General features: G+C 37.5%; 1 protein-coding gene across 4 annotated transcripts in view; it reads left to right on the top strand.

Moving 5' to 3' along the window:
* PTBP2 (polypyrimidine tract binding protein 2) overlaps positions 1-7,062 on the top strand; it is an 84,635-nt gene extending 77,573 nt beyond the window's left edge. The window contains exons 12-14 of one of the 4 annotated variants that reach the window (XM_040232248.1): positions 4,744-4,960; positions 5,069-5,146; positions 5,309-7,062. In XM_040232248.1, coding sequence (XP_040088182.1) covers positions 4,744-4,960; positions 5,069-5,146; positions 5,309-5,441 — 428 coding nt within the window. In that variant the 3' untranslated portion in view covers positions 5,442-7,062. The remainder of the gene's footprint in view (positions 1-4,743; positions 4,961-5,068; positions 5,147-5,308) is intronic. The other 3 variants (XM_040232249.1, XM_040232250.1, XM_040232251.1) reach the window with 3 other exon arrangements.
* The last annotated feature ends 16,783 nt before the right edge of the window (positions 7,063-23,845 follow it).

Here is a 23,845-nt window from a genome sequence, read left to right as displayed (position 1 = left end):
TGTGTGTCATCTGACGGCTTCAGTCTGATGTCAAATGTATAATGTAAACCTGCGAATAAAAACAGACTCCTTTATATCAGGAAGAAACCGTTTATTAATAGCCAGGGTTCACGGTGTCATGTTAATTTTCATATTTTAACGTGAATAGTTGTACATGAACATATTTGTATTTTTGCTATTACCATTTCTTGCTTGGAGTTTAATGGAAAAAGGTTTTGGTTTCAAGATTGAAATAACAGTTTCACCTAAGAATTATGATATATGTATTAAAAGATTCTTAGCATTTTTCATTTCTGGTTACTCCTTATAATTGAAGTTAACTGTTAATATAGTCCATGGAATCCTGATTAACACCATGTTAATTTAATTCTTCTAAGGTCATTTGAAAGTATTTGACAGAACGTAGTAAAGAGTGACATGAAGTGTATTTTAGAGATTCCAGGTTACTATAAAATGAAAAACCAGATGCCCCACTTTAATCCTTTTTGGAACCTTAAAATGTACTTCAACAAGTTGCACTTATATTATTAGATAAATGATTGATCACTTAATTAGCATCTCATTCAGTTTCATGCACAAAGTCAAATCAGATAAATCCAGAAGGTAGTTGCATATTCACAGTGTGATTGACTGTAAATGTCAGTATGATGTTAGCTTATAATTCTGTTCGTTAAGATTCGGGGATGATGGTACTTCACACCGTGTGTACTCACATTATTAATTTTGAAATTTGCCATTTTTGGTGTAAAAACTAGTGTATTTTTGCTATTATATCCAGTGAGATTCACAGACTAACAACATGATAAACCAGACCTTTTAGCCTTTGGCATCAGATAGAAGTTTGAAATTCAGTTTTTAGCAGCTATTAGGGTAGCCCAGGCAATGTATTGCTGGCAACCCACACCAGTACTTTTGCCTGGGAAATCCCATGGACGGAGGAGCCTGGTAGGCTATAGTCCTTGGTTGTTGCTAAGAGTCAGACATGACTGAGTGACTTCATTTTCACTTTTTACTTTTATGCATTAGAGAAGGAAATGGCAACCCACTCCAGTATTCTTGCCTGGAGAATCCCAGGGACAGAGGAGCCTGGTGGGCTGCCATCTATGGTGTCGCACAGTCGGACATGACTGAAGTGACTTAGCAGCAGCAGGCAATGTATAAAATTTTATATATCTGGCTTTCCATTTTAAAAAATGGAGATGTCTATCTTTAGTGGAAGTTTTGTAAAAGTGCTGATTGTGTCATTGTGTGTGTGTGTGTGTGTGTGTGTGTGTGTTATTCAATCCTGTATGACTCTTTGCCACTCCATGGACTATAGCCTGCCAGGCTCCTCTGTCCATGAAATGTCCCAGGCAAGAATACTAGAGTGGGTTGCCATTCCCTTCTCCAGTGATATTTCTGACCTGGGGATCAAGAGCAGGTCTCCTCCTGCATTGCAGGCAGATTTTTTACCATCTGAGCCACCAGGGAATCTCCTTGATTATGTCATAGATGCTCATTATTCCTTTCTTTTTTATCTGCTTATGTACACTTCTGTATTCTGGTTAGGGATAGTCATTGCCATTGTTATGTGCTTTATAAGAAGCCTTTTACTGTGTTTCATAGTTGACAAAGCATTCTCACATGTTTGATTTCTTTTTTCTCATTGTGTGAGATGTGGGTGGTGTTTGTTGTTGTTCATTTGCTAAGTGGTGTTCGATTCTCTGCACACCAGGCTCCTCTGTCTTCCACTATCTACCAGAGTTTGGTCAAATTCACGTCCTTTAAATCAGTGATGCTATCTAGTGATCTCATCGTCTGCCACCCCCTTCTCCTTTTGCTTTCAGTCTTTCCACATTACCCTTATAAATAAGGGATACACAGTCATTATGGTTGAAAGTACCTATTCAATCAAATTCTTCTGGATACTTTTTGGTTTCTTATATAAGGACTGTTTAAATAAGTGATGCTTTAATTTTTACTATACTTGTATTAGTCTGCTTGGGCTACCAGAACAAAATACAACAAACTGAGTGACTAAAACAACAGAAATTTATTCTTAAGTTTGGAGACTAGTAGTTAGGTGAGAACAGATGTGGTTTCTGGAGAGGACTTTCTTCCTGGCTTGCAGACCAGCTCCCTTCTCCATATGTCCTCACATGGCCTTTCCTGGGAACCTTCCTCAGCCTCTAAGGTGCTGATATCTTTTCCTGTACAAAGACATCAGTCTTACTGGATTAGGGCCTCACCCTTATGACCTCTTTTAACCTAAATTCCCTCAGTAAAGGCCCTGCCTCCAAACAGTCACATTGAGGGGTTAAAGCTTCAGTATATGAAGTTTGGGATAATGCAATTCACTGCCTAACAGTATTTATTTACATTTTAAAATCTTTTATCCCTAATTTTTATAAATTATAAAAGATAAAATTTTTATCTTTTCACTAAAGCTTTGCTTACTAATAGCATGACGTAGTTTTTGGACTATCTGTAGTGGCAAATTTCTCATTGCTGCTAGGTTAGATTTTGCTTTCTTGAAGTATATGTCCATAAAAATATGGACTCAAACCATTAATGACTTTAAAACACACACAAATCCTATGCAGAAAACTAGTATGTGCTATTGAAAAAAATAAGTGAAACTTTTTTTAATATAATATACTTTGTTTGTGGACTCTTCTTTTTGGTTTTCATGGGACTCTATTTGGGAAATACTCAGTTGTTTTATAATATAAGCAAATATTTTTATGTTCAGAAAGTAGTATGGGAAGGAGAAATGGCAAGGTATAGTCAGTAGTATTCAAATGTGAATGGAATTTTTGCACATCTTAGAGGCCATGTTAAATCATTTTAGACCAGAATGTTAAAATTTGCAGACAGTAAAGGTGTTTCCATTTCTACAATAGCCTATTTAATTAATATACTAGAATTTTCATAAATTAGGTAGTCTAGGAATAATAGAATTTGTAAATTATGTTTGAAATAGTGTACTGATCTTCATTGATTAAATGAATTCTCAGGAAGTACCAAAGAGTAGTTCTTTGTTAAAATAATTCTTATTTCTCCAATTCATATTTTCAAGAACTACTTACAAAAGAGCCTCAACTGTTTTTAGTTCATGTGTAGCTGCCATCTCTAAAGTATACTTAGTTTTTCATAAGAGATCTTTACCTACTCTCTAGCAAAATGTGCTCTAGAGGGAGTATTTATAACATGCAGCAGTGTTAAATATATTTGTCATGTTGTACATTACTTCCTTAGTACCTCTTTATCTTATAACTGGAAGAGTAAATTTGTCTTTACAAACTAGGGATGCTATAAATGAAAAAGATTTTTCAGAATGGTACCTTATACTTTTATAGCATTTTCCTTTTCAGACCTGTTTTATATTTAACTGGTTTATTCTATACAAGTAAGTATGACAAGATGCATGGATTTAACAAGTTCTGGGTATCTCCTGTGTCAGACTGTGTACTGTAGTGTACTAATCAAATTAAAAACATTTGAGAGTAGGGATTTTGTTCTCAGTTCCCTGCTCTTCCATATATTGTCTTTACCTCTCTGTTGTTAATACGCTAATACTTTGATTTGAGTAGTCAAATAGACGTTCAGTTTAGCTAAACTATATGACTTATGACATGGTTTTCTTCAGTTGTGACTACTTGAATAAAACATAAAACATATAACTGTTCTCTAATCTCAGACCAGTTCATTTAGTTCAAAAGTAACCCAACTGCTGCCTCAAGAAGTAGGCATGTGGTGTTCTGTGTTTAGGCACTGTGCTGTGTGCTGGGGTAGAGACACTTGTTCCCGCTTTCATGTATCTTACAGTCTGAAGGAGGATAATAATTAAAATGTGATGAATTTATAAAAAGAAATAGAACTGTATGGGGACTATCTAGTAAGATTCTGAACCTTTTCTGAAGAGTGAAGAAAGGGTCCTAGGAAGTAACACTGACAAATAGCTTAGGAAAGTTAGTGTAGGAGATAGGAAGTTGTTATAAATAGAAAAGCATGCACCAGGCTAAAGGCAAAATACTAGTATTTGTTTCAAAAAAAATGTTTTGTACACCTGAAAACTTAAGTACAAGGAAGATAGTACTAAGATACTGTAAGTTCCATGAGGGTCAGGATGGTTTTTATCTTATCCTTTGATTCTCAACGCTAACAAAGTTACTAGTATTATAAATCATCAATAAAATATTTATTCAGGGAGGCTTAATAAAGATGTTAGGGTCAGACTGAGAAATGTAGAAGACATGTTGAAGAATAAGTTGAGGCTTCATCCCTAAGGATTTTAAGCAGGTAGTGACATAGATTTGTATAAAATGGAGGAACATAGAGAAAAATCCAACAAGACAGATCGGAAGACTGATTTGAGTTATACAGATAAAAAGTTATGGCAGTGAAAAGTGTAGAAATAGATGAATTTGAGGGATAAGTAGGAGAAAGGGTTTCATAGAACTTGGCAATTAGGAAGGATATGGAGCAGAAGGGAGAAAAAGTTAGTTTCTTGGGCATTATCAGCAGGACTGTCAAGAAAGATACTCATTCTGGATTTTCATTCTATGAAAGAAGCTGGCTTCTTTGCCTCAGTGCCTTGTTGAGTGCAAATGAATTTGTTTTGTCACCAGTGGCTATTATAAATTCGTGATTTATTTTAAAACCATAGGAAAATTAGGTACTTCAACTATTCTAAGAATTATTGTAATATTTTTGCTTTGAATATTGATATTGTGTATTAATAGGCATTCTTCCTCTTTATAGCCATGAATCATCTTAATGGACAGAAGATGTATGGAAAAATTATTCGTGTTACTCTGTCTAAACATCAGACTGTACAACTACCTCGAGAGGGACTTGATGATCAAGGGCTAACAAAAGATTTTGGTAATTCCCCATTGCATCGTTTTAAGAAACCTGGATCCAAAAATTTTCAGAATATTTTCCCTCCTTCTGCAACCCTTCACCTATCCAATATCCCGTAAGTATTAAAGACGGAGTAGTTTATTAAGGATATACATTTTAGGAATAAAATGTAAAATTTTTTTAATAATGTTTTTACTTTTTTTTTTCCATCTAATTTTCCCAGTCCTTCAGTAGCAGAAGAAGATCTCCGAACACTGTTTGCTAACACTGGGGGCACTGTGAAAGCATTTAAGTTTTTTCAGTAAGCAAGCTTTCTTGTCTTTAAATTAGTGACTTGGTAGAAGTAAAAGTTTTCTTCAAGTAGTTGTTTTCATTTCTAGATATCTTTTGATCCTGAAATGAGCAAAAGTATTTAAGCCATTCTGATTTTTATGAAGTATCTAATTTCATAATTTTGTTTCAGAAGAGATCACAAAATGGCTCTTCTTCAGATGGCAACAGTGGAAGAAGCTATTCAGGCCTTGATTGATCTTCATAATTATAACCTTGGTGAAAACCATCATCTGAGAGTGTCTTTCTCCAAGTCAACAATTTAAAAAAGGGGGGAGATGAAGATTGAGGGTGAATCACATTGTTTGGTGTCATCACCTATTGACTGTTCAGAAAAGTGGGGACCAGAGTTTGATTTTTTGTTTTTGTTTTTTTTTTTCCATGCTGTTATCATTCCTTGGTTATAAAAATGAAATGGCGTATGTAAAGGCAGAGTTATTAACTGCTCTCTTTCATCTGTTCTGTAGGGAAGCCATTTTTGTCTGTTTGAAATTTTAGTTTAATTTTACTTTCCTTTTTCAACTTAGTTGACATACGTGCCTTAAAAAGGAAACTAGTGTTGCTGTTGTGCATTTACTAGAAAAAAGGAATTGGTTGTCTAGGGCACATTGTTAAATGGGAATTAACAATATGTTTAGGCAGGGGTGTGTAAAAAGGTTAAGTTTTTTTTCCCTCCTGCTTGGAACTTATTTTGAATTATCGGCTTGTCATATTTCTTTATTTAATCAAATAAGATACATGATATTGAAAGAATAAAGCAGCATTTTTTATTTTTTCAGTTTTTACTACCTTAGGCTTTATTGCTTTAAAAAAACATTGGCCTTTTGTATCTCACAATTCTGGTCTAGATTCAGTTATGAATGTAGGCATTAGTTAAAATTAACAAGATGCAGAGTATTACTTTCTTAAGACAACAAAGTGATTTCTGTAAGTTTGAGCCCTATGTGGAAAAGCATTGTGGAATCTTAACCTTTTTGTACACACTCTTGTGGGACGTATCATATAAATGTCAGCACTAAGTAATGTCTTGTTTGTGGCTGAATATTTTTCGTAGATGTTTTGAAGTTGACATGACTTATGTGCATTTAAATATATATTGCCATCCTTAGTTTGTAATTAAGATTTGGAATATGGTTGTGGATTTCTGAGCATGTGCAGACCGGTCTAGCTAGTTCAGGAACTGGTGCATGTATTTTTCAAAGATAAAAGAAAGTGTACTGCGAAAATATGCAGGAAGATTAATTTTGTGGCAGTTTTCTAAAACTGACAACCAGGTGGGACCAAAGTTTATGTGCCTTTAGTCTTAATTTACCTTGCATTGTAATATTCAGTTTTAATAAATCTTCAAAATATTTTGTATTTAGGAATAGATCTGACTTTAATAAAAACATGGCTCAGAATCTACAGGTCAAATTAATTTGAACAGTTCTTGTCAATCTGAATTGTTGATTCTGTTTAAATGACCAATACTTTTTTGAAATTGATGTACTTAGTTTCAAGATTCATAGATTCTGTTATCTATGTAGACAGAATGGTCATGTATATTTTCTATTAGTTGAGTTTTTACATCTTTAGAAATGTAAAATTCAGTATAGTTTGAAAGCGGCACAATTAAAAATTAATTTTCTAACAAAGTTGGGAGGTTTGATGGTTGTTTAATTTCCTTTTGTGTGTACTCTGCTTACCTCTGTAGCATGCTCAATAAACACTTCTGTAGCTCTGTATTCACCTTTTCTGTCTTTCTCTGCTGCCTTTTCTCTCTCTTCTTTGTTTTCACTCCACTGTGCTTCTGAATTCATGTTTATTCTCTGCCAGGGTGGGAAAGGAATAATAATAATACAATTCTATGACTTTATACCATAAATAAATCTAGATGCTGTGAAAATATACCAGCTGTTTTTTTTTTTTTTAATTTGAAGATGGTAACTGCTTTTCAGGAGGACACCTATTAAACATTTCCCACCCTGTTACAATCTACTGCTTTAAAGACATAACTTTTATTGTATCTTGTTAATTCTTTCTATCTCTTTTGTTGTTGTTGTTTTTTTTTCCAGTAGACTTCTGCACTAATAGATCTTTTGGATTTGCCATGCTCTCTTGCTGCAGTTTCATCTTTCATCTTTTGTGTCTGCTAAAGATTTCCTACTTTGTGAGTTTTAACAAAGGATACTTGATGTTACTGGGAAGAAACAGAATCACACCATCTGCTTTTGCTTTGGGTGGGAGGGAAGATGCACATTAGGGTATTTAAAAACTTAAGGGTAATTACAGTTTTCACTTTTTAAATGGTTTCACTTAGGGTACTGTTTGTATTAAAATTTTTTTGGCGGGTGTTCACTTTTGTCAGCAGTTAGGCATATTGGTGTCAGATAACTTTGCAGTTACTCAAGTTCCTTAAGTTTGTTCTAACTGACAAGTATGCAGAACTCACACATTAGGGAAATTAAAAACAAATGAAGGAGTATGCAATACCTTTCAGTGTGCTATATTAATGCAATAATTAGTTATCTCCAAAAAAAGAGTCTAGTAAATAAAAATAATTGTACGTTTGAATTAACATGAGGATTTGAAAGCTAAGTAATCTCAGTTTTTTTTTCAAGTATCATTGTAGTACAGAAGAACTCTAGCAACAGCAGATGTGCCTAATATCTTAAAAAAAAAAAAAGGAAAAAAAAAAAACCTGTACCATGAATGACTAGTAATTGAGCAGTTTCTTCAAGTGAAGTTTTTCTCAGGATGATTGGGCAGTAGTTGAAATATCTGAAGTGAAGTGAAAGTTGATCTGTTGTGCCCAACTCTTTGTGACCCCCTGGACTGTACCTCTCCAGGTTCCTCTGTCCATGGAATTTTCCAGGCAAAAAATACTGGAGTAGGCTGCCATTGCCTTCTCTAGGGAATCTTCCCAACCCAGGGATCGAACCCCCGTCTCCTGCATTGCAAACAGATTCTTTACCATCTGAGCCACCAGGGAATCAAGTAGGTGCTATCCCTTTTCAGATAGTCCCTTACGGCGTGGATTGGTTTGTAAGAAGAAAACAGAGGTCCTGAAATGTGTGTAGGAACTGAAGTTGCTTCGTTACTAAGCTGGGAAGAGTTCCCAGTGTTTCTGATGGGGGAGTGACCAGAAACCCAAGTTTTTCCTGCCTAGGAGTAACAGATTCTTCAGTTTTCTACAGTGCACTCCAGTGCAACCTTCCTTCCAAACTTTAAGCCCGTGAAGTGGGAGTTTTGACATTCTGGAATATTTTCATACATTAACTCAGTCCTTAGCATATAGTAAATTGTTTTTAAGTGTTAATGTGAAAACAGCTTTGTCCTTGTCATTATTACCACTTAGATGCCTCTGTCTTCTCTCTTCGATATCTCTAAGATAAGAGGAGTAAACTAGCTAACAGTGTTCTTAAGACACAGCTGCTTGTTCCTAGAGGCCTTACCTTGAATATTAAGAGGTAACTTGATTTTTTTCTACAACAGAGAAAAACTGATTTCTTTTTACATCAAGATTTTTAAAAATATCTACTTAAGGAATGGATTCACATATACTTAATGTTAGAAATCTAATTTAGTATTTGAAAACAGCTAAGAACACCCTAGCTTAACAAGGGATAATAAGGAATCATCATATTTAGTTAACATTAGAGATATATTAATACTTTAGAGGTATTTTAACTTCAAAATATTTTAATATTAACCTTATTAATTATGTGGTGGTTAATTAGTTCGTTAGTTCTATTTTGGATCACCATACAGTTTGAAGGGAAAGGACAAGTTACTTTTCTAAGCCTCAGTATCCCTTATGTATTTATACAAAATGTAGGCAATAAATTCTGCTCTTCCACCTCACAAGGTACTGTGAAACTCAAATAGTACGAATGAAGAAATGCTATGCAGTTGATAAATTGCTGTGTAGGAGGAATAGTTGCAATGCCAGTTTCATGTCTGCCAGATCTTAGTTATCAGCAATAAATAACACCCTAATGTCTTTCTTTTTGCCACAGAGGAAGATTTCTTTTCATGTTTTTAAAAAGTGTTGCACCTGGTAAAGCAAAAAGATATAGAAAGCAAGTCTATAATGCATCCCAAAGCCAAATGAAAGGAGACTGGAAGAAAAGATTGTCTCATGAATAGCTTGGGACATCAAGATTTCCTCACTGCCTTAATATTTTTAAATAGCATAAATCTGAAAATTTTTTCATTCAGACAAAAGGATATGGAACTGTTTAGGGAAATTGAACATACATGGGTTTCTGTTTTGGCTAAATACCTGTTTCAAGACATATTCAGTAGAAAAATCTCAATTTTAAGCCACAGGATTAGAGTATGTGTACCAGTTATCAAAACCTTTAATTTTGGAGCTACTCTTTATTTTCCTAAATACACTTGTTCCCTTTATCTTTTTTTTTTTTTTTATTTTACAAATAAAGTATAAATGTTAAAGACAAAAAGAGATTGCCCCACATTAAAGACAAAATGAAGTATTCAAATATGCAGAAAAATATGAAGAGCATATAATAAACACCTGTGCACATTTATTCTCGCTGCCTAATACTTCCCATACTTTGTGTAATTTTAATATATGACTTAAAACAGATTGAACTGACATTTTTGTACTCTCCCTAATCTGAACCCCCATATACCCCCTTCTACAGGTAATCATTACCTTGAATTTAGTATGTTTTAAACTCAGTGGTTGATTTACACCAGGTATTTGTTCTGTAGTCTATGGCTTTAAAAAAATACTGCAAAATTTATGTTTAAATGGTACAATATTTTGTTCAACACACTTTATAATTTTTTTAAGATTAGGATATCTGAACATTAATGGCTCCTTACCAAATCTCATGACATTTAACCAGTTTTAAGGTTTTTAAATCAATTCCTTTTCAGTAAATATTGTTTTAAGTTTTTTGAGTCTCAATTTTCTTCTAAGGCAAAGTTGTGAAAAGTAAACAGGAAATTTTTATTTGTGAGATCCTCAAATACAGACGTACCCTTTCTAGCTTTAGATTATAGCCGCCCTTGGTGCAACTTAATGCCTCCCTCTCATTTCAATGGACAGAAATAGTATTCCCTTTAATTGGTGTTAGTGCTTAGAAAATAGTAACAAACCTCCATCATTCAGCTTCATCTACCAACTTAATTTTCTTGTTCTTCTGTCCACTTACCGCCCATATTAGCACAAATCCCAGACATATTACATCATCAGATTTTCTGGGATATTTTCCATGTCATGTTTTACTCCTGCTCATAGTTGCAATTGTGTAAGAATATCAGGGCTAGCCAAGCTTGTCAGCATTACAATTTCTTCAGATACTAGAACTTTGCTACTCAAAATGTTGTCCCTGTACCGAGGGCAGTTAGTATCATCTGGGAGCTTATTAGAAACTCAGACTCTCTAGCCTTGTCTGTGAATCTTCATTTTTACAAGATTGGCAGGTATGACCCATCTGGACATTAAAATTCTATGCTAGTCAAGGCTATGGTTTTTCCTGTGGTCATGTATGGATGTGAGAGTTGGACTGTGAAGAAAGCTGAGCGCAGAAGAATCCATGCTTTTGAACTGTGGTGTTGGAGAAGACTCTTGAGAGTCCCTTGGACTGCAAGGAGATCCAACCAGTCCATTCTAAAGGAGATCAGCCCTGGGTGTTCTTTGGAAGGAATGATGCTAAAGCTGAAACTCCAGTACTTTGGCCACTTCATGTGAAGAGTTGACTCATTGGAAAAGACTCTGATGCTGGGAGGGATTGGGGGCAGGAGGAGAAGGGGACGACAGGATGAGATGGCTGGATGGCATCACCAACTCAATGGACATGGGTTTGCGTAGACTCCAGCAGTTGGTGATGGACAGGGAGGCCTGGCATGCTGCAGTTCATGGGGTCGCAAAGAGACATGACTGGACTGAACTGAACTGAGTAAAACATTCTTTTCAGTTCAGTGAAAACCAGCTTTTTTCCTTGTGGAAAAATTACCAAGAAAATGTTAAGTTATTTGAAAGATCTGTACTGTTAGTAACACTAAGGAGTAACTGTACAGCTGAAAAGGACCCTGGGTATATGGTTTTAACCGGTAGTTGAGGTAGGTCAAATGACTAGCAACACGTTTGTATTGACTTATCTGTAATTATAATACAGGTCCCTGGGTTTCCAATTTAGTCCTATAATGTGTTATATTAATTAAAGCAAATAGAGACCTGCTGTTATTCATAAAACTACTGGAATTAAGTGTGCAAGTTAATAGGTAAATAGCTAATAATAGTAATGATTTTTTTATTTAGTAATAAACACCAAGTTCATGGAAGATCTTCCACATGAATTGATTTTGTTGAATGAATTGAAATTAACACTCTTAAGCCCTGTCTGTATTACATCATGCTTGCATATGTGTGTGCTCACTCAGTCATGTGTGTCACCCCGTGGACTACAGCCTGCCAGGCTTTATCCATGGGATTTTCCAGGCAAAAGTACTGGAGCTGGTTGCCATTTCCTTCTCCAGGGGATCTTCCTGACCCAGGCATCCAAGATGAGTCTTTATCTCCTGCATGGGCCAGCAGATTCTTTACCACTCATCCATGTGGAAAGCCCCTATTACTTCATTCAGTTCAGTTCAGTCACTCAGCCTTGTCCAACTCTTTGTGACCCCATGAACTGCAGCATGCCAGGCCTCCCTGTCCATCACCAACTGCTGGAGTCTACACAAACCCATGTCCATTGAGTTGGTGATGCCATCCAACCATCTCATCCTCTGGTGTCCCCTTCTCCTGACTTCACTCTTTCTCAGCATCAGGGTCTTTTCAAATGAGTCAGCTCTTCGCAGCAGGTGGCCAAAGTATTGGAGTTTCAGCTTCAACATCAGCCCTTCCAGTGAACACCCAGGACTGATCTCCTTTAGGATGGACTGGTTGGATCTCCTTGGAGTCCAAGGAACTCTCAAGAGTCTTCTCCAACACCACAGTTCAAAAGCATCAATTCTTCGGTGCTCAGCTTTCTTTATAGTCCAATTCTCACATCCATACATGACCACTGGAAAAACCATAGCCTTGACTAGAGGGACCCTTGTTGACAAAGTAATATCTCTGCTTTTTAATATGCGGTCTCGGTTAGTCATAACTTTCCTTTGAAGGAGTAAGCGTCTTTTAATACCATGGCTGCAGTCTCCATCTGCAGTGATTTTGGAGCAAAGAAAAAGTTAGCCACTGTTTCCCCATCTATTTGCCATGAAGTGATGGGACTGGATGCCATGATCTTAATTTTCTGAATGTTGAGCTTTAAGCCAACTTTTTCACTCTCCTCTTTCAACAAGAGGCTCTTTAGTTCTTCACTTTCGGCCATAAGGGTAGTGTCATCTGCATATCTGAGGTCATTGATAATTCTCCCAGCTATCTTTATTCCAGCTATTACATCATATGATATAATAAAACGACCCTTGAGTCATTTTGGTAAATGGACAGCTTGCCTATTCATTGGGCTTCCCTGGATTCATTGAGTGCTGCTTCAGTTCCTTTCCCCACTCCAATGAATAGCACAGTTCTATAGTTTAAATACCTAAGCTTTATTGAGTGATGTTGCTATACTCTTTGAGTTAGAGCTGTGATACATAGATTCAGCTGTGCCATACTGTGCCTTCAGGGACTGTTACCGACACCCTTAACATAGTTTCTCATGTTCTTGTGACTAACAGTTTTTTCTATTGTCTTGCTGAGTGTTTCCTCTTAACCACTCTCATTGCTCTCTAAACCTTGCTGTGGCTTTCAGTTCAGTTCAGTCGCTCAGTCGTGTCCGGCTCTTTGCGATCCCATGAATTGTAGCACGCCAGGCCTTCCTGTCCATCACCAACTCCCGGAGTTCACTCAGACTCACGTCCATCGAGTCCGTGATGCCATCTAGCCATCTTATCCTCTGTCATCCCCTTCTCCTCCTGCCCCCAATCCCTCCCAGCATCAGAGTCTTTTCCAGTGAGTCAACTCTTCACATGAGGTGGCCAAAGTACTGGAGTTTCAGCTTTAGCATCATTCTTTCCAAAGAAATCCCAGGGCTGATCTTCAGAATGGACTGGTTGGATCTTCTTGCAGTCCAAGGGACTCTCAAGAGTCTTCTCCAACACCACAGTTCAAAAGCATCAATTCTTCTGCGCTCAGCCTTCTTCACAGTCCAACTCTCACATCCATACATGACCACAGGAAAAACCATAGCCTTGACTAGACGGACCTTAGTCGGCAAACTAATGTCTCTGCTTTTGAATATGCTATCTATGTTGGTCATAACTTTTCTTCCAAGGATAAGCGTCTTTAAATTTCACGGCTGCAGTCACCATCTGCAGTGATTTTGGAGCCTATAAAAATAAAGTCTGACACTTTCCACTGTTTCCCCATCTATTTCCCATGAAGTGATGGGACCAGATGCCATGATCTTCGTTTTCTGAATGTTGAGCTTTAAGCCAACTTTTTCACTCTCTTCTTTCACTTTCATCAAGAGGCGTTTTAGTTCCTCTTCACTTTCTGCCATAAGGGTGGTGTCATCCCCATATCTGAGGTTATTGATATTTCTCCCGGCAATCTTGATTCCAGCTTGTGTTTCTTCCAGTCCAGTTTTTCTCATGATGTACTCTGCATATAAGTTAAATAACCAGGGTGACAATATCAGCCTTGACGCACTCCTTTTCCTATTTGGAACCAGTCTGTTGTTCCATGTCCAGTTCTAACTGTTGCTTCCTGACCTGCATACAGATTTCTCAAGAGGCAGGTCAGGTGGTCTGGTATTCCCATCTCTTGAAGAATTTCCCACAGTTTATTGTGATCCACACAGTCAAAGGCTTTGGCATAGTCAATAAAGCAGAAATAGATGTTTTTCTGGAACTCTTGCTTTTTCCATGATCCAGCAGATGTTGGCAATTTGATCTCTGGTTCCTCTGCCTTTTCTAAAACCAGCTTGAACATCAGGAAGTTCACGTATTGTTGAAGCCTGGCTTGGAGAATTTTGAGCATTACTGTACTAGCATGTGAGATGAATGCAATTGTGGGGTAGTTTGAGCATTCTTTGGCATGGCCTTTCTTTGGGATTGGAATGGAAACTGACCTTTTCCAGTCCTGTGGCCACTGCTGAGTTTTACAAATTTTCTGATATATTGGGTGCAGCACTTTTCACAGCATCATCTTTCAGGATTTGAAATAGCTCTACTGGAATTCTATCACCTCCACTAGCTTTGTTCGCAGTGATGCTTTCTAAGGCCCACTTGACTTCACATTCCAGGATGTCTGGCTCTAGATGAGTGATCACACTATCGTGATTATCCGGGTCGTGAAGATCTTTTTTTACACTTCTTCTGTGTATTCTTGCCACCTCTTCTTAATATTTTCTGCTTCTGTTACGTCCATACCATTTCTGTCCGTTATCGAGCCCATCTTTGCATGAAATATTCCCTTGGTATCTCTAATTTTCCTGAAGAGATCTCTATTCTTTCCCATTCTGTTGTTTTCCTCTATTTCTTTGCATTGATCGCTGAAGAAGGCTTTCTTATCTCTTCTTGCTATTCTTTGGAACTCTGCATTCAGATGCTTATATCTTTCCTTTTCTCCTTTGCTTTTCGCTTCTCTTCTTTTCACAGCTATTTGTAAGGCCTCCCCAGACAGCCATTTTCCTTTCTTGCATTTCTTTTCCATGGGGATGGTCTTGATCCCTGTCTCCTGTACAGTGTCACGAACCTCAGTCCATAGTTCATCAGGCACTCTGTTTACCAGATCTAGGCCCTTAAATCTATTTCTCACTTCCACTGTATAATCAATCATAAGGGACTTGATTTAGGTCATACCTGAATGGTCTAGTGGTTTTCCCTACTTTCTTCAATTTAAGTCTGAATTTGGCAATAAGGAGTACATGATCTAAGCCTCAGTCAGCTCCTGGTCTTGTTTTTGCTGACTGTATAGAGCTTCTCCATCTTTGGCTGCAAAGAATATAATCAGTCTTATTTCGGTGTTGACCATCTGGTGATGTCCATGTGTAGAGTCTTCTCTTGTGTTGTTGGAAGAGGGTGTTTGCTATGACCAGTGCATTTTCTTGGCAAAACTCTATTAGTCTTTGCCCTGCTTCATTCTGCATTCCAAGGCCAAATTTGCCTGTTACTCCAGGTGTTTCTTGATTTCCTACTTTTGCATTCCAGTCCCCTGTAATGAAGAAGACATCTTTTTTGGGTGTTAGTTCTAAAAGGTCTTGTAGGTCTTCATAAAACTGTTCAACTTCAGCTTCTTCAGCATTACTGGTTGGGGCATAGACTTGGATTACAGTGATATTGAATGGTTTGCCTTGGAAACGAAGAGATCATTCTGTCATTTTTGAAATTGCATCCAAGTACTGCATTTTCAACTCTTCTGTTGACCATGATGGCTACTCCATTTCTTCTAAGGGATTCCTGCCCACAGTAGTAGATATAATGGTCACCTGAGTTAAATTCAACCATTCCAGTCCATTTTAGTTCGCTGATTCCTAGCATGTCGACGTTCACTCTTGCCATCTCTTCTTTGACCACTTCCAATTTGCCTTGATTCATGGAACTGACATTCCATGTTCCTATGCAATGTTGCTCTTTACAGCATCAGACCTTGTTTCTATTACCAGTCACACCCACAGCTGGGTATTGTTTTTGCTTTGGTTCCATCCCTTCATTCTTTCTGGAGTTATTTCTCCACTGATCTCCAGTAGCATATTGGGCACCTGCTGACCTGGGGAGTTCCTCTTTCAGTATCCTATTGTTTTGCCTTTTCATACTGTTCATGGGGTTCTCAAGGCAAGAATACTGAAGTGGTTTGCCATTCCCTTCTCCAGTGGACCACATTCTGTCAGACCTCTCCACCATGACCCACCCATCCTGGGTTGTCCCGTGGGCATGGCTTAGTTTCATTGAGTTAGACAAGGCTGTGGTCCTAGTGTGATTAGATCGACTAGTTTTCTGTGAGTATGGTTTCAGTGTGTCTGCCCTCCGATGCCCTCTTGCAACACCTACCATCTTACTTGGGTTTCTCTTACCTGGGGCGTGGGGTATGTCTTCACGGCTGTGCCTTACCTTGGACGAAGGGTATCTCCTCACTGCCGCCCTTCCTGACCTTCAACGTGGGATAGCTCCTCTAGGCCCTCCTGTGCCAGCGCAGCCACCGCTCCTTGGACGTGGGTTGCTCTTCCCAGCCGCCGCCCCAGCTATGGCTTTAGCTATCACTTATATTTATCTTTCCATTCACCTTTCATCTGTCTCTTCCTTGCAGCTAATTTCTTGCTCCTGTGACTTACATTTTTATAACCATAACCAATTAGATAAAATCTTTTCAACTGGTTAATGAACTGATAAATGACAGTGAATTACTGAATATGTAATATTCAGTTCTGTTTTTGTCTACTTCAGCTTAAAATCCTTCCTTTTAAAAAATTTTGTTTTTTAACTTGTGGTATTATAACAATTCCAGGTGATAGAAACCACCAAAGTATCCAGAAATCTGAAATATTAATGTATTTATCACTAGTGTGTTCAGTGCTAGTGGAGGAGAATTTGTCAAAGAATTGGGGTTAAAGAGCTCCCTATAAGGACACTTGTAAAATTCTAAAAGGTGGTTCCAATTCACTCAATCACGATTCATAGAATTTAAAAGTGCATATGTTCAAAGGAATAATTACTGTTGTTTCTTAAAGATGTAAGTAAAACAGCCCCTTGAAGAGCATAATTACATTGCAGTAGTTGTCTCTTGCCTAAGTTTGGCGTTTTATAATTATAAATGCATTAAATTATAACTTTTTTCTTCTGGAAAAAGCATAGGCATTGACATTAGACTAAACTATTCAAAGACCTTTTTCTGCTACCCAGTAGTTATGAGACCTTTCAAAGTCTTGATTTTCTCATCTGTAAAATAGAGATAATATCTACCTCATATAGAAAGATCCTCTGAAAAAGGAAATGGCAACCCACTCCAGTATTCTTATCTGGGAAATCCCATGGGCAGTGGAGCCTGGCAGACTACAGTCCATGGAGTTTCAAACTACAGTCCATGGAGTTTCAAAGGAATCATGCTTAAGATAATGCCCAATAGTTTATTTTATAGTTTTTGTTAATCATACTCTCTTGAGCATTAGTTTTGAATTTTGGCATGGTATTTCTCTTTCTTGAAATAATAGCAGCAGTAATTTCAACCAGTCATGAATAGTAAAAATATTACACTGTATGTAACAGTGGTATATTTATTGCTAAATCAATATATAGATCAACAGCACCGGCAATAAAACATGGCAAATGTTAAAAATATTTTCAAAATAATTCATACAAGCACTTTTAAAAATATCAACTGCTGTAGAAACACAGCTTTGGAAATACCTAGTAATATTTTTTAAAATCACCTTTTGAATCTATTTTAGGGTGAGATGGTTGTAATATTTTTCTGAACAAATGGAGGTTTCTTTTAAACTCAAAGTCCATGGCTGTTTCCTCTGTCCACCACAATGATATAAATTATTTATTGTTAGTTTTTTCCTTTTCTATTTTTGTTTTGTTAGATAGTAATTGAGTTTAATTATTTGTCCACATTTATAAAATATAGGAGAGCACCTGAAGAAGTAGATTTCAGTTTTAAAACATTGTCAGTATAAAACATCCAGTATTATGGATGAACCACTAACTTCTAAACCTGAATTTCTAACCAGAAACATAAACCATACTGACCTGTTAACATCTGCTTGGACAAATACTATTAATGCTACATGGTAAGTAGATGCTGTGAATAAGCATGAAACACAGTTCCTTCTTATCAAGGGGCTTTCTGTGTGGTTTGAAATAATGGCAGTTGTATAAGTTTTATGGAGAAATTACTGGGTGCTATTGGCTTCCCAGGTGGCTCTGGTGAAGAATCTGACAGCCACTGCAGGAGACCTGGGTTCAATCCCTGGGTAGGGAAGATCCCCTGAGAGATGGCAGTCTACTCCAGTATTCTTGCTTGGGCCATCCTGGGCAGAGGAGCCTGGTGGGCTACAGTTTATGGGATTGCAAAGTAGTTGGTCACAACAGTTAAACAACAATGGGGTGCTATTAGAATACATTCAACTTTTATCTGTTAGGATTCCTGGAGGTACATTTGAAACTTGAACAACGTGGTGGTCAGGTGTTTATAAAGTTTTCTAGTCCTTCCTCTGTACCCTTGGTTCCACATGTGGGGATTCAACTGAGGATCCTGTAGTATCACAATATGTATTGGAAAAAGCCCATGTTTAAGTGGACCCATGTAGGCCAAACCTGTGTTGTCCAAGGGTAAACTAGTTATAGTTGAAAGCTGAGTTAGAGGGAGGGGTGAGGAAGAAAAGTGTTGAAGACTGAATAGTTTTTTTTTTTGTTTTTTTTTTTTAAATAGTACTGAGTCAAGATTATGGCACCCTGGAGGAACTAGAAGTTCAACATTGCTAGGTCATATAGCGATGACACAAGAGAAATGTATTTTGGTATGCAAAGTTCAAATTATGGTCCAAGCTAAAGCATTTGGACTCAAGATCAGTGTTTTCAAACAATTATGAGTAAAATGGGTTTAAGAGAAGGGTCTGAGTTGGGGTGACAAAACTGATCAATTTATCCTGGTTATTAAAATATCTCTTTTAAATGTAAGCTCTTTGTTCCTAATTGTAAAAAATCAAACAAGTATTACATTTATTTAAACCTGTTTTTACAAGAAACTCAAATAAAACTTGATTTTAAATTCTTTTAACATATAAAATTAAGACATCTAAAAATACCATGTTGGGTGTCATTAAAAGGAAGACCCTTACTCTAAGGCTGGATTATCCTCTGATGATTTAAATGTCATGGCCATCCTATTCTAATTGTATGAAAAGGATTAGAGAAATTCATGAAACAAACATGATACATGATTTTGGATTGTCTTTTTATATGGTAATTTAAGAATATTTTCCCACTAAAACATAGACATATGAGAAGAATGGGAAACGAAGCAATTACAAAAAAAAAAAAAGAAAGAAATTTCAGACCCATCTTAGTCACTGTACTTTTAGACCATTTTAGACTGCCTCAGATATCCCTAGGAATATTGGTTCACCCTCCTAAGCTGTTCATGGTGCTCTTTTGGCTTTAATTCTACAATAGAATTACTGTTCTTACATAACACAGAAATTTAAAATCTGAAATAATTAGTTTTGTTGAGTCAAAAGGATTAATGTAAAAGAGCAAAGACCCCCTCCATAAAAATGTTTTAACCTTTAAAAATCGCTTCAAGTCCCACCATAAGTTTAAATATTACCTGCCAAATAAGAAATAACCATATTTTTAGTTTGATTCATGTGCAGAATTACACATGCAATGTATTCTTGAGTTTACAACCACACTCAAAACCAGCTTGACTGAAAATTCAACATAGTTTTCTTCACCATCTGAGATTCTAAATTTGCTCTTTACCTCAGTTTATCATTCTGTACACAAAAGCCAGATATATTTGAGTTTAATGAGAATTACTGACACTTGAAGTCAAATAAGATGTCTTTGGGAATATTGAGTTTTTACAATAAATAGAATTGCCAACAATATTTATGGGCATTTGCTTTCTTCTGATCACTAAATCACTAGAACTCTAGAAGTTCTTTACCAATATATTGTCTCCCTCTATATTTTCTTTCTGTGTCTCTTGTCTTTGTTTTTAGGTCAAATCCCACTTTAAAAATTCTAAAGGCTGTCAATTTTGTTGACAAGTTTTAATTAGTTTAATAGTGTTTGGCCTAAGGAGATCAAAGGACTCATTCGTCTATATTTAATATATTTACTTCATAAATTCCATGCCATCTTGGTCTAACTCATGGTGTAATAAATGCAAAATAATTGGCAAAATTAATCCAAATTTTGTTTCCATTTACCATCTATTTTTACTGAATCTTAATCTGAACATGTGTACACAAGTACTAGTATACCAGTAAAAAAAAAAGTTTTTTTCTATTAGGGAAGGAGAGCTTAAGTATGTGGTTCCTTGTAGATTTGTTGAAGCAAGAGATAAGAGACAATTCAGATGATTTGAACAAGACACAGAAAGCAGCAGTCATACAATATTGTAACAGGATTTTTGAAAGAACACGAGGTTGGATGCGTCCTTTTCTTCTTTGTATTTATACTCAACACTTGTTGAATATAGAGGTCTGGAGTCATGGTGTACTCTTTTCTTTCCCTGTCTGAGCTGGGGGAAAGTATTATGTGTTCTCTAAGAACCTAAATTTATAGTTTTATTTGCTATGATAAATGTTGAGGTCCTTTAATGGACCAGAACCTGGTGGTCCAGAGTCAACGATAAGAAAGTAAAGGAGAGAGAAAGAGGCTGATATTCCTTGGTTTATGCAGAAAACCAATAAAGTCCCTGACATGGGGCTTGCTCTGTTCACGAAGGCCTCAGGTGCCCTCTCGATGGGGTGAAGGCACAGAGCACCTTCTCGAGAGGGTCTTAGAAGCCCGGGCAGGAAAGTGAACCCAGAGGGCCTCTGAGCTCCAAAGAAATAACCTGAGGGAGAGAGAGAAAGAAAGAGAGACAGAAGACACGGGGACCAAAGCTCTGAAGGACCAAAGGTGTTTTAATCAACATGGTGTGGGCATATATACTGTCTTACAAGAGTTAGTCTCAGCAAAAATAAAGATTAAAATCCCAGACTTATAAAACATAGGTGATCCATGTTAGAGAGAGTTGTAAACAATCACTTTTATGGTATGGTTCACAGGAAGGAAGAGGGTACTTATGGTATTGAAAAACTAACAAAGGAAATGCCTGGATTCCTCAGCCCCGGGAGAGGCTTGCCTCTCCTCTTAATTCCTGAATATTCAGGATTAACAGAGGATTCCTGACAGATCCAAAACAGCACACAGGAAGCCTCCTGTTAAATGCTTCCTGACAGATAAAGACATGATCAAAATCAATCATGGACCTAATCTAGCTTTGTTAGATTTGTAGTACTTGAAGGAGACACATTCCTTTAATTTGTCTATACAACCAGTACTAAAAGCAAACTATCCATGCCCTTCAGTCAAAGGAAGATGGAAAAAAGATCTTTTTTTTAATTCTTGGTCCTGGTTGCTTCTCTATATACCTGTTATCTCTGACAATTTTACATATGTAACATTTCTTCTGTCCTTTCAATGTAAGTCTTGTACATTTTTATCATAAGATCTTTTTAGTGCATTTTTGCACAGGAGAGCCAGAACTTTCTGCTGTATTCCATCTTTCTCCTAAGGGAAGGATGATCATGAAAACATCTTGTCTCCTTTTTCATATAGTGGGGGTGGGGTGGGGGCATGTGGGTTTAATAAAGCTTTAGGAAATGACACATGTTGGAGCAGTGACAACAGGAAACACAAATCTGATGTCCTGTGGGTCTGGAGTTACAGTTGTCCTGTATTATGTATTATAATAGCTAGAACTTGAAGAGCATTTGCTAGTAACACAATGCTGAATCTTGTATACAGTTTCATATTTAATTCCTGTGGCAACAGAGTGCATGCAGACTCAGTCACTTCAGTTGTGTCCAACTCTTTGTGACCTTATGGACCACAGCCTGCCAGGCTCCTCTATCCATGGAATTCTCCAGGCAAGAATACTGGAGTAGGTTGCCATGCTCTCCTCCAGGGGATCTTCCTGACCCAGGGATCAAACCGTGTCTTTTATGTCTCCTGAATCTGTAGGTGGGTTGTTCATCACTAACACTACCCGGGAAGCCTAGCAACAGTATGAGGCACACGTTATTTCCATACTAGAGAAGGAGGCTCAGGAGGTGTTACTACCAAAGTTGCATGGTACACAGCAAAGCCTGAGCCCATGTTTTAAAAACTAATCCTACTATCATTTCAGCCCACAGACCTTTAGAGATAACATTTTATCAGATACCTCCATAAATATGCAGAGTTTTCTTTTGACTGGAATGTTCTTTATCCTGTCTTCCTGCCTACCCCATACTCTGGCCTTTAGAGCCAAGTGATGAGACAAACAAAACTAGCCTCACTTTCTGTTGGAGGTGTGTTATCCAGACACCAGATGAGGGTATTCTTTGCTATTGAGTCTTTTAAGTTGGGCGTTTCTGCTTTTATTGACATTAGTGCACTGAGACCTCAATCTACTCTGAGTTTCTCAGTACACTGGCCTCCATTTCCACCAGGGACCTACTCTTGCCCTGGCTTCAATATCCACAGATCAGACCTCCCAGGGCATCAGCCTATAATTGGTAACTGGCTCCATTCAACTTGGCAGCACTCCCCTGGACTTTCAGTTCAGTTCAATCACTCAGTCGTGTCCAACCCTTTGCGACCCCATGAACCGCAGCACGCCAGGCCTCCCTGTCCATCACCAACTCCCGGAGTCCACCCAAACCCATATCCATTGAGTTGGTGATGCCATCCAACCATCTCATCCTCTGTCATCCCCTTCTCCTCCTGCCCTCAATCTACCACAGCATCAGGGTCTTTTCAAATGAGTCAGCTCTCTGCATCAGGTGGCCAAAGTATTGGAGTTTCAGCTTCAGCATCAGTCTTTCCAAGAATATTCAGGACTGAGTTCCTTTAGGATGGACTGGTTGGAGCTCCTTGCAGTCCAAGGGACTCTCAGCTTAGAACTGGTATGTGCAAGCTCTACATGAAGTAATTTATATAAATTCCAAAGTCGTAGAGCCTCTAACTTAGGAGGTCTCTAGAATCTGGACTCAACCTGACGCACCTATACTTTTTTGTAACATTCAAGTCAGCCAACTCCCCTTCTTGATTGCTGCCCAAAATGTAATTTCCTCAAATCATTTATTATATATTCATCCTCATAATTTTCTGTGCTTTCTCTTTTCTGAGCCAACTTCCAACTGCTAATCTTTCTCCTTGCCCTTTTTACCAGGACTGTGGAACACTCACTCCATGGTAAACATAGTCCTTAATGCGTTCATATAACACCTTTCTCACTACCTTAACTAAAACCTAATGCTTCTCATTTTATGTATATCCCACTGGGATAGAGCGTAGGGCATGCTGTTTTTTTTTTTTTTTTTTTCCCCTCTCAGCTACAGCTTCTCTCCACCTCCTTTGAAAAAACATTCCTACTCCAGTGAAACGGTTGCATCTGATCCCACCTTCCTTTGCCCATTTTCATCTCTACAACATAGCAACCTCCTATTCACTCCTTCACATTGACTGAAGATTTGCACCTGGCTTTTTGTCTTACCACCCAAGAGGTAACAAATGCCTTGACTAATTGCCTACCCATGTTTATGGTTTGAGGAATACATTCTCCTTACAGTTTCATGTTACCCTAAACTCCCATATCTTCACAATACTTCAGTCACCCATACCCATGGCAACATGTGTGCTTTCTTTTACCTCTGAAAATTTGAACTTCAACAAACATCATGGAGATTTTTTGTCTTTTTTTTTTTCTCTCTGCTGTATCCCTAGTGCTTAAGACAGTATTTGGCACATAGCAAGTGCTTAATGAAGAGAAGTTCCAAAAGGAGAAGCTAAAGGGAAAGGAAAAAAGGAAAGATATACCCATCTGAATGCAGAGCTCCAAAGAATAACAAGGAGAGATAAGAAAGACTTCATTAGTGATCAATACAAAGAAATAGAGGAAAACAATAGAATAGGAAAGACTAGAGATCTCTTCAAGAATATTAGATACCAAGGGAACATTTCATGCAAA

The sequence above is a fragment of the Oryx dammah genome, unplaced genomic scaffold, assembly GCF_014754425.2.
Source record: "Oryx dammah isolate SB20612 unplaced genomic scaffold, SCBI_Odam_1.1 HiC_scaffold_28, whole genome shotgun sequence".
Classification (NCBI taxonomy): domain Eukaryota; kingdom Metazoa; phylum Chordata; class Mammalia; order Artiodactyla; family Bovidae; genus Oryx; species Oryx dammah.
Note: the sequence above shows the minus strand (reverse complement) of the source record. Positions and strands in the feature narration are given on the sequence as shown.